Source organism: Branchiostoma floridae, chromosome 1, assembly GCF_000003815.2.
Source record: "Branchiostoma floridae strain S238N-H82 chromosome 1, Bfl_VNyyK, whole genome shotgun sequence".
NCBI classification, from domain to species: domain Eukaryota; kingdom Metazoa; phylum Chordata; class Leptocardii; order Amphioxiformes; family Branchiostomatidae; genus Branchiostoma; species Branchiostoma floridae.
This window is the reverse complement of record NC_049979.1, coordinates 2,398,926-2,410,833: the sequence shown is the minus strand read 5'-3', so window position 1 is coordinate 2,410,833 and position 11,908 is coordinate 2,398,926. Positions and strand designations below refer to the sequence as shown.

Sequence of the window (11,908 nt, the reverse complement as noted above, 5' to 3'; positions counted from 1 at the left end):
ACATATACAGTCACTTGAGTAACTACTTTTTTGGCGTATCAGATCAATCAGATTTTTTGAACCCGTTGTCAACGTTACCTTCTGTCTGTACAGTGTATGTGGCACTGTTAATATAAGTTACAAAAACTTGAGTGCAGTGCCACATTGTCCCCGTCTGTCCAAAAGCAAATAGAAAAAAAATGTTAAACGATCGATCCATGAGAACCGTTAGGTACCATGCACGTGAGTCATCCATACATGAAACAGTTCTGTACAGAGCGCTGTCAGGACCTGACATGACTCAACGGGCCCTTGTAATAAGGAGCAGGTATTGAGTGAAACATGCGCTGCCGGATGCGAGTATTTGCCGTCCTTTCTGTGCTTGGCGCCTTGAACTAACACTGGGGAACACTTACAGCTAGTGGACTCTCGAAGCAGAGCTTCGGCGTCGGTTGTTTTTGTCGTGTTTTTAAACGCTTTTCTCCGTACTTTCTATTTTGTCCCGTTTTCTTCATTCCCGCTAAGAAAACTAGTCTCCAAGCGGACGTGTCAGTTGGATGACAAAAGACAATTTGGCCAAATGGGGACAAATAAGTTGCTATTGGATTTCAGTTAGTCTTTTGCAGTCTATCCAGCTATCACCGCCGGCCGGCCAGTTCACTCCCATACCAATAACTTTTTTTTTGCCAAAGTCCCCTATTACTATTCAGCCAGGCCGGAGTCTCGTAGAGACTATAAGAAAAGCCCGACAAAACGTCTAAAAGCACGACAAAAATAGCCTGAGCCAAACCTCTGCTTAGAGGCAAGTGTGCGTGCGTGCGTGCGTGTGTGTGTGTGTGTGTGTGTAAGGTCACGTCAGGCAGGTGTGTGGGGGTGTAAGGTCACGTCAGGCAGGTGTGTGTGGGGGGTGTAAGGTTCTAGATCTGGTGCGGAAAAGAACGACATAGCCGACACCAATGTTGACTTCTGTCATGTACTACACAATATCGCATGTCGGTACATCTGACCGGGCGGTCACTCCGTGAATTTATAACCTTAGACTTACACAATTGATATATATTAACCTGTCATTAGCTTCCATATTCGTCACAGTCCAGAGTAAATTCATTGCATTCTTTGTTACAGAAATGTACAAAAGTCGAAAGACTTAATTAGTTATGACGGACTTTCGCCGTCTTTCGTCAGAGACTAATTTAAAACGAGTTACTAGATTTTTTAACAAAAACGTCAAAACTGACGAAAGGCAGCGGATTTTGTCTGAAATGTCTGACCGTTTCCAAATCTTATCTAATTGGTTGAGATTTGGTACCTTGCGTATTTCATAACCTGGATGTCTAATCTTTATCGGCTTCACAAGACCGTGTATACCAGCTGCTGTATGTAATTATCGCTACTACTAATTAGATACTTAACACGCCGTTCCGTTCCTACATCGACTTTAGTTTAGACTACGTCACATTGCCAAACCGGGGCCCGGCCAGGCAGCTTTCGGGAACGAAAATTATGATATAATATACACCAAACTACACAAGACGTAAAGAGAAAATAGAAAAGTCGGCATTATTCCTTTTATATTTTTTACGTTTTCATGTCTATGTTTCGTTTCCACAAACAGCCCAGTCGCGCCTTAATAAGGCATGCACACTGAAACCGAATTCGCAGGAATCAAGCAGAACCAGCCGGAATGAAGTATTTGCAAAATTCGTGCCACATTCGGGCCCATTCAGGTGGGAATTCCGAATGGACCTTCACACGAGAAGGAATGAGCCAAAACGCCGTCAGAATTGAAATTCTTTTCTATTCCTGGGAATTCGTAGTGTATTTCTAGAAATTCTCACGGCATTCCAGATATTCTTTTGGCCACATTTTCATTCTGACGACATTCCGGCTCATTCTCGCTCTCGTGTGAAGGGGCCTTAACGAGACAGAACGGGCCCGGTTTGTTACGTTAGCCTTAATGAGACATTCAGGTATACTTGCTGATGTAATCATGGCCACTATTAGACACTGTACACACCGTTCCGCTTGTTCGGGGCCGGCTGATATGTGTTTTCTCGGTGTACAGACGTGGCGCGCCTTTGTGAAGTTGCAAGGCGTGCAGTCCGTTACGGAAGATTACAACAACTACGTATCATTCATTCACACACACACACATTGCAAGTCAACCGGTGATTGTGCGTGGCCCTTGCCGTTTTGTGAGAGAGGCCCGGAGTTCAAGTTCGTCCGTGTGCAGAGTCATATATTAATGAATGGTGATTAAGCAGGAAAGTTTACTCGGAGGTAGTCTCAACTGAAGTGCCGGCCGGGAACAAAGTACAAAAGCAATCAGTGCACTTGAGACACAAAATCCCTCTCGAAGACACGTCGCTAAGTGTTGTGGATACACGAGAATGGGAGTTATACATAAATAGTATCGGCACGCAAGGCGAAAACAAGCGCGAAGACACGGACTACAAGTCGGGGCTGTGATTCACACTAATCTCAGCTGTGACGTGGTCCTATAATCTTAATCCCCTCTATTTGTCCGCCAACCATCGGGGCAGAAACGGGACTAAATCCCTTAATTAGTCTGGCGTAATTGAACGGCATATCTGCTGTCACTGGCGACCTGTTTTCTGTGCCACGGCTCCCGTTCTTTTAAACTCTTCTGGGTGACGTACATATATGTGATATCAGGAGAGACAGTGCCCGACCCGGGACGGTGTGAAGGCTGCTATCTCGGCAGGGACCGTCCGACATTCCGTTGCTAAGCTGTTGTCGTGTAGGTGGGATGGTGGTCGGCCCAGGATAAGTGTGTGTGTGTTCTGCCGCGCCCCGAGAACACTGTTGACTTTTCCTTTGCTCCAAAGTGACCCGAGACGCGAGGGGCCCATACCGGAGCAGTAGCAACTCTAGCGGCGACTCTAACAAGACTGTCACCGGGGTCCGACCTCCGACATGCAGGCGGAGAAACCACGGACGCTGCAGATGGCGTCCACGGAGAAGGAACTGGAGACGTACCGACTCAACAAGAAGGAGACGAGGCGTCTTCAAGAAGTTCGGAGCCAGCTGGAGAGGAGTGAGAAGATACAGGTGCGATTTCTCGACGACAGGTGTACAATGGAGGAGGGAGGGGGGCAGAGTTCGGTCATGATTGTGTACTTGTGGCAATTATACCCCATTACCCCCAACCTCGGCCGCCGATGGGCCGGTTAATCAGAGAATTTGTTTGACAGGTTGTCAATCAAAACTGGATCGTGTAATTCCGATGTTTTGGGCTTGTTTTAAAAGACATTTTAAAACTCGCCATTAGAGTGTTCAGGAGTTGATAAAGGACTGTTTCCCCTAATGTGAGTTAAGCCTCTTTCACATACACAACATTTTGTTTATGGTCGTCAGCTTTTCGCTTGGTTCACAATATGGAATCAACGTACATTTAGTGAGGTTGACTGGGATGTTGCGTGTAGTAGAACCTACACATAACGCATGGGAATGCTACAATCAAAGGGATGTTTCAATTTAAAAATGTTGCAATGTGCGACGTCGTATCAGAACAGGGATTTAAATACCCGGACGTTAGCCGATAAGCTATTCAGTTCTTAGATCTTATCTCTGAAAGAATTTGAAGGTACTGTGACGAGCAAGTTTACAATGTTGACAGCCTTTATACTACATTTGTATCCTGTCTAGGTTTAGTGCAGGCATACAGATAGAAAAGTCATAATAAAGTACATATAATGGCAGGACTTCTAATACTAGATACTAGTCTAAAACATGGGTTCTAAAACTACTTAAAGAGAGGTACCCTGGCGTCTTCTCGTCTCTTTGTGATGTTCAAAATATAGATTGAGATTTGTTTGTATAACATGACTTAGTACATTGTATTGTCAAAACGCAGACGAAATACGATTACTAACATATAATTTGAAGTGAGGAAACTTTCCTATACTTCAGATTCAGAAAGTAATATTTCTATCGTTACTATATAAACTACAATCCAAAAAAAACAGGCTTCGTCTTTTACGTTATTCAGAAGCCACAAAGCTTACAAATGCATGCAAATCTTCCGATATGGGTCCCCATATATACCTGATCTATATACCATTGCTGACTTTCACCGTAAACTTGTATACCCCACAACACCACCCCACTGTTAGAAACCCGCGGCCACTGAGCAACAAAAACCTTCCAGTGTCCATACATGAGTTATCTTATCTAGAACATTCCTGATTGCCGGAATTAATTAAGTCAGAGCTAATGATTCCACATGTGGGGACTAGGGATGGCATTGTTGCGGTGTAGCGTCGGAATCAGGCGCCCCATTGTTGCAGTGTAGCAGCGGATTTGGGCGCCGTTGTCAGGTAATCCTTGGTTCAAGTGCGGGCATTCAGGACCTGTCCGGGAAGGATGGTTAATTTCTAGAAGCTGACTCACCGAAGGGTAAAATTTGCGGAACCCTGTTGTCGAGCCAAACAGGACATAGTTTCTTCTGTTTTTCTATGGAAACCAAGTGGCCAGGTACATTGCAGACGTTTGACTTTTACGGACACTTTAACTAGAGTCTGGTATTGAGAACTTAGAGCAAGCTATGTTAGATAGGCCTCTATGGAGTGAAATATGTACTAGCCTGGTCCCGACCTCCGGTCGTTGATGTATGTAAATTCTTTCTCAGTGCGTTCACGTCCAGGTGTGCAAGTCACCTGGATTTCCTTTAGGTCGACTCCTGCTGTAGGAATCGTTCTTTATTGGACTTGAAAGGAACAGTCGCCCTTTTAGGACGTCGGAATGGCCTGAACAGAGGCAGTGTTCCGTACTGGGGCTATTATGGTCTCTCTGTGGAGCGTGAGTTGGCAAGGTTGTCTGGCATAGTCTCTTTCAGACTCCGTGAGTTGGCAAGGTTGTCTGGCATAGTCTCTTTCAGACTCCGTGGGTTGGCAAGGTTGTCTGGCATAGTCTCTATCAGACTCCGTGGGTTGGCAAGGTTGTCTGGCATAGTCTCTATCAGACTCCGTGGGTTGGCAAGGTTGTCTGGCATAGTCTCTATCAGACTCCGTGGGTTGGCAAGGTTGTCTGGCATAGTCTCTTTCAGACTCCGTGGGTTGGCAAGGTTGTCTGGCATAGTCTCTTTCAGACTCCGTGGGTTGGCAAGGTTGTCTGGCATAGTCTCTATCAGACTCCGTGGGTTGGCAAGGTTGTCTGGCATAGTCTCTTTCAGACTCCGTGGGCTACTGAAAAGATAAAGCCTCCACCAGGCTTCGCCAGACTCACGCTACAAGTACCAATTCGTTATCCATAATCTTCACGCGTGAAGTGGTGATTTCACTAGTTTAATACACCATAATTAGAAAGGTGTCGATGGAACCATACACTTCTGTACCTGTCCAAAGAACATTATAACAGAAGCACATCGCGTGTCAGGTGCGAATGAAGAAGACATACCTGTACAAATAAACCCAAACCACGTGTCCGCCTGAAGACAGGTAACGTGTGACGTAATCGCTACCGGTATCACGGTTTGGTGGCAAAATAATCCTGCAAAAGAAGCGAACACGAAACTTTAAATCATAGCTCCGACGGAAGCGGGTTTTGAGAAGTCAATGTTTTGTTGTTAAACGTACAGGAGTCGAGTAGAAAAAGCATTACTATCAATGTCGAAGCAAATCCAGTTCAATAATTGTTTTCTCTCAAGGTTTTATACGACGTCTTTCATGTAGTGAAGATTTTCTCTTCGCTTCCTCTACATTTTTAAAGATTTACTAAAATTTGCAAAGCACGCATTTATAGACCCTTATATCATACGTGGCTTACGTGGCATTCTGGACGTGACAGGCGATGTGCGTCAGGATACTACTTCCAGGGAAGTACGCAGTGTTGATCATACGCTACGTACATGTACAACTGCCTAGCCTCCTTCGCAGGCTTCGAGTGGGGCTAGCTTTTTATTGGGTGGTGGTAGTGGGGCTGGTTCCCTAGTTTCAAAGTTGGCTAGGGTTCTCTAATGCAGGGGAAGAGAGTTTGCTTTGAAGGGGAGTTTGCCGTGGAAGCTGGCAGTTTTGCCCGCCTCCTTTCCTCGACATACAGACACTGTCATACTCCCTTTCACGGCATTAGAGAATCTTAGGCTTAGATTACATTTCCTAACCGGGGCCCGGTCGGGATATTTTAAGAAACAAGAAATTAAAATGTATCCTAGAAAAATACACAAATCATACCTATGAATTTTCTTTCGACATTTTGTGTATTTTAATGTATTTTATGTCATTTTTTCGCGTCCGAAAGCTGCCCGGCCGGATCCCGGTTTGTAAATGTGACGAAGCTTAAGCCGAAAGGAAGGAGTTTCCGTGAACTAAATATGATGGCACCCAGGCTCTGAAGGAATACCACTAAAACCCTCTTCAACCATAATCCCCTTTCTCGTACACCAAAGCAGCACAAGGAGAGGACAAGGACTCTGCTAATCAGGGGTTAACCAAAGCAGATCTCTCCTCAGAGTAGCTATTGTGATACAGATCCCCAACCTCACAGCTTTGTGATACAGATCCCCAACCTCACAGCTTTGTGATACAGATCCCCGACCTCACAGCTTTGTGATACAGATCCCCAACCTCACAGCTTTGTGATACAGATCCCCGACCTCACAGCTTTGTGATACAGATCCCCGACCTCACAGCTTTGTGATACAGATCCCCGACCTCACAGCTTTGTGATACAGATCCCCGACCTCACAGCTTTGTGATACAGATCCCCGACCTCACAGCTTTGTGATACAGATCCCCGACCTCACAGCTTTGTGATACAGATCCCCGACCTCACAGCTTTGGGGGTAAGCCCGTAGCCTGCCTGGGGGGAAGCATGCGGGGTTCGTCAATGGGCTGTGGATGAAACGTGTTCCAGTGTGCGTCTCCTCATATTACTGTCTTAAGTGTTATCTTAAGGAATGTTAGGCGAGTGTACAACACTTATCTGTTATTACTGTCTCAAGTGATATCTTAAGGGAAGTAAGACAGGTGTACAACACTCACCTGTTATTACTGTCTCAAAAGATATCTTAAGGGAGGTAAGACAGGTGTACAACACTCACCTGTTATTACTGTCTCAAGTGATATCTTAAGGGAGGTAAGACAGGTGTACAACACTCACCTGTTATTACTGTCTCAAGTGATATCTTAAGGGAGGTAAGACAGGTGTACAACACTCACCTGTTATTACTGTCTCAAGTGATATCTTAAGGGAGGTAAGACAGGTGTACAACACTCACCTGTTATTACTGTCTCAAGTGATATCTTAAGGGAGGTAAGACAGGTGTACAACACTCTCCTGATATTACTGTCGTAAGTGATATCTTAAGGGAGGTAAGACAGGTGTACGACACTTTCCTGATATTACTGTCTCAAGCGTTATCTTAAGGGAGGTAAGACAGGTGTACGACACTTTCCTGATATTACTGTCTCAAGCGTTATCTTAAGGGAGGTAAGACAGGTGTACGACACTTTCCTGATATTACTGTCTCAAGCGTTATCTTAAGGGAGGTAAGACAGGTGTAGAACAATATCGTGTCACGTGATGGCCGAGAGAGGTCCAATTATCATGTCTATTCTGGAATATAGGGTGAATAAGGCAATCTGAAAAGAGTTCAGTCAGCTCTTACTTAGATAAAATTGAGGAACGTTATGATTATCTCACTGTTAAGTTAGCATTGATATTGTAAGCTGTAGGGGGTTCGAAAGAATGAACTACCTATACATGTTCTCATTTGTAACAACTAAGAATGATCGACAGGTACATTCGCAGGTACATGTAACGGATAGAAAAGAGACAAACAAAGATACTAGTAATCAGGTCTATCCTTAGGATTTCTTTGCAAATCTGGTACGACCTAGTACCTGAGACATATGTTTTCTACGACACATTCACCTCTTTGTCTTCCGAAACCCGAGAATTCCTTAGGATGACTTATAATGGAGAAAACAGGGGCGGGAAGCACTTGTCTTTTTTGTTTCCCACTTGTCAGTCTATACCATTGTTTACTGCAGCTGGATAGCTTGTACAGCCAGTCATATCCGGAGGAACGTTGCATATAATAGCGCACCTGTCTGTGTTAAGGTCGCCCCTGTCGTGTTTCCCTACTCAAGACCACTTGCCGTGCCATGTTCTGCACCTGTCGTGTTTCCCTACTCAACAACACTTGCGTGCCATGTTCTGTCAATCTCAAGCACCAAAACATGACGTAAAAAGGTCAAGTAGCGACGCGACGGAAGTGTTTCTCTGATAATCATATCTGCAGGTGGGATGGATCCCGCTAGAGGGCGCGTTAACTCTGGGATGATGCCAGGGTCAACTCAACATAGAGCAAAATGCGTCCACATTGTCAACTTCAGTTAATAGAAAGCTTGGAAAATTCTACTTTTCTTAACGAGAAACAGTTGACGTTTTTACATTTTGGACCTGTTGTTATCAATTCTGCCATTTCCGTCCTAATGTAACTAGCTAAGTAGCCGATGATGATGAAGATACTGCTGCTGTAACGTTGATGAAGATGATGATGATGAATATAGTGAAGAGTAATGATGATGATGGTTTTTTAAAACATGATGATGGTCGCCATGATGATGATGATGATGTTATGAGTAAAATTCAACACGTATTCTCAAATTGAAGAGATGACTCGGTAAAGACTAGACAGGTCGTGCAAAACATACCAGAACCGCACGTCCTGTAGAGAGTACGTGACTATCTGCGACCATCGACTAGACTTTTCACAGTAAAATACTAAACTTTCTTCCAACAAACGGATCAAATTTTCAACGACCACTTTCGCTTTCTTCCGGATCAATACTGATGCATTGATCAGTGATCAGTATTGATCCTGAAGAAGGCGACAGTGGTCGTTGAAAATTTGATCTGTGTATACCTTTGTGTTGGAAGAAAGTTTAGCATTGTCCTAAGATCACTACCAACAAAGATGAGCTTCCATGATAACTTGATTCTTTCCCTCCCCCCGCACAGGTGCGGTCCCTGAGCCAGGAGTCGGACGTGGTGTACCAGGACCTGGAGAGGCTGCACGCGCGCGATCTCACGCCGTCCCTCTCAGAGTGGCTACAGGTAGGGGAACTTAGCAAAAGACTGACTGAAACCCCATATAGTAACTTATTTGTCTCTATTTGGTCAAATGTTTCTTCTCTTTTTCCAGCTGACACGTCTGCCTTGAGATGACAAATTTCAACACTCTTACATTCGGATAGACTGTCTTCATACTTCTATTGGCGTTTTACCTAAGCTGCATTGTTGTAAAATAGGACATGTTTTTTTTTGTGTGTAAAATAGTACATTTTGCCCCTCCCCCTCCTCCAGGGCAGGGTCAGCACCAAGAAGAGCGCTCAGCGCAAGTTCCTGGCCCGAAAGATCGACAGCCCGAAGGCGCGCGCCCGGAAGAAAGCTGCTGTGGACGCCGAGAAGCGCCTGAACGAGCTGGCCTACACCAACAGGATGTTCCGCGCCTCCGTAGAGCAGATGATGGGAGACCCTGCCGTGGTGGACGACACGTCGGCCGTGGAAACCGTTGCTAGGCACAACGCGTCGGCCGTGGATATCGTTGCTAGGCACAGCGCGTCGGCCGTGGAAATCGTTGCTAGGCACAGCGCGTCGGCCGTGGAAACCGTTGCTAGGAACGACGCGTCTGCCATAGAAACTGTTGCTAGGCACGTCTCGTTCCACTTGGAGGACGGTCAGGGTGGTGAAACAGGTACCGATGCGGACACGCGGCCAGACGGCACGGAAAGCCGGGAACAGGAACTAGACGCAGAGGCGGCCGAATGACAGGAACATTGCCGCCGTGGTAGCCTAGCGTACAAGAGGCACCACGGGGCGCTGGAAAAATTGTAGAAATTGACCAAATACTGATGCCATACAACATGCCAGTGGAGTTAGCCGGCTAGAACGTAGAGCTGGCAACACAGGGACATGGACAAACTTTGAATTTTGGCCGGTTAGTGTATAGTGTGCCACCAGTGTGTTAACGTTTTCTGTCAATTTGGCCTATTTCTACTATTTTTCCACTGACATTTGGAGCCTGGTAGAGGTTAGCGCCGTGGCACGTTTACGTCTTGGAAACGGTGACCGTCGTTGCCATTTGTTATGTAGATATCCGAAGCAACACTTCAATTACCAATATGCGACAGTGGAAAATTGTAAAGTTCGTGAAAAAAGACACCAATTCTTCGCCACTTGATATCACGTGTAGACAGAACATGCCACATGTATATGTAATAAACTGTAACCGTTTTGCGACATGACATCGACCATTTCAAGTGGCAACGGCCGTTTGCAAGGCGGAGGTAAGCCGAATGAGTCGTGATGGGATATTCAGAACTGTGCACTCAGATAGTCAATCACGTTTGGGACCACATTGTCCTTGCCACAACGCCCTCATGCGGTTAGGGGCAGCATTACCCCCTGATAGAGGAATAAGATTTTTCAGTAACAGAGGGTATCTTAAATGCGGCAACGTTCTATACCGTTTATGGACCTCCGACGGACTTTGGGTACCTTCCGTTGATACGTTGATGTTGATTTTATACGCCAATGGCAATATTCATCGCAATGATGTTAAAAAAAAAGTGATACTGAGCATATGAAATATGTGTCTAAGGGAATTTGTGAGAAACCGTATATATATAAACTGTGCAATTTGTAGATATGTATAAGATCATCTGTATGTGTGTAAGATACGGTGCTCATAAGTCTGGGAGTGTGACTTTAAAGTTATGCACGTCCAGTGTCAGGTGCTGATACATGCGATAGAGGACGGAAGAAAAGCCTGTCGATACCTTCACAGTACTTCAAACTGGATGGAAATATGGCTCTTGAAATGCGAACTGATTACCAGCATGTTATAGCGCTAGTTATAGCCACCTGACAGTTGCCAGGATTCTAGAACCGCCGTTAGTCATGAACTTGCTGTTACGTGCGGTCTCCATGACTACACGCAGGTAATGACTCCCCGCGTCACGTCTCTCTCCAGCAAACTTCACCCGAGCACGTTTTTCTACCTTTCATGACTGAATGAATGAAGAGCTTTATTGTACATATATATTATCGCATGGGTTAACTATAGGTCGCAACAAAAGAATACATGTTGTTGTCAGATGCATAGTGTGCATACGATGTTGAGCTAAGATAAGAATTATATATATTCTTCTAAGTGAATTCGACGTGTTCTCGCTTCTTTGTGATGCTGAAAATGTAGACATAGATGTTTTTTTTTACAATCAAAGGTTTGTCTAAATTCATCAGAACTTTTGACTTTGTCTGTGCTACTTAGGTGTATGAAGTAGCCAATCATCACGCGCGAGTGTGTGTATGTGTGTACTGGTATGTGCGCGCATGTGTGTGTGTGTGTGTGTGTGACACAGTGTGGATATTTGTGGTCATCAGCATAACTTTAAAACCTCAGAATGGATCGTAATGGCATTTGGTGTTTGGAGAGGGATAGGAAAGACGAAGGTCAACGTCGATTTGGGGCCCCCCGGTGTGTGACCTTGGTACTGCAGCAGAACTTTTTGTATCTTTTGACCTTGACATGCGCATAATTTTGATATTTGGGTGGCAAATAGATTTTGATGTGAGGAAGGAATCGTTAAGGTTTCGACCCACCTAGTAGTTCGCTAAGGAACTGCAGTGGAGTTTACAAGCGAACCTTTCCTGGCGGATAACTGAGCAAAGGAACGACGGATTTCCATGATATTTTCAGGTATGCAGGTAACTTTGACAGAGATGTACAAAGTGGGAAAAATGCAGATTGTTCATGATGTTTGTAATTTAGGACAAAAAGACGCCGTTTTAGTGGCAGCTTGGCCCCCTTCCACTAGACTGCGATCGCGCTGCGCTCTGACTGCGACCTACATAGGATATGTGTAACCTTCATTTTTATTCTAGGCATATCATACAAAAT

The 11,908-nt window shown here is 45.0% G+C and overlaps 1 protein-coding gene across 2 annotated transcripts in view; it reads left to right on the top strand.

The window, feature by feature from the left end:
- LOC118423989 overlaps positions 1-11,126 on the top strand; it is a 13,671-nt gene extending 2,545 nt beyond the window's left edge. Inside the window, exons 1-3 of one of the 2 annotated variants that reach the window (XM_035832368.1) lie at positions 1,904-3,051; positions 8,965-9,060; positions 9,310-11,126. In XM_035832368.1, coding sequence (XP_035688261.1) covers positions 2,917-3,051; positions 8,965-9,060; positions 9,310-9,774 — 696 coding nt within the window. In that variant the 5' untranslated portion in view covers positions 1,904-2,916 and the 3' untranslated portion in view covers positions 9,775-11,126. Of the gene's footprint in view, positions 1-1,903; positions 3,052-8,964; positions 9,061-9,309 lie in introns of those variants that run through there. The other variant, XM_035832376.1, reaches the window with a different exon arrangement.
- Positions 11,127-11,908: the final 782 nt, after the last annotated feature.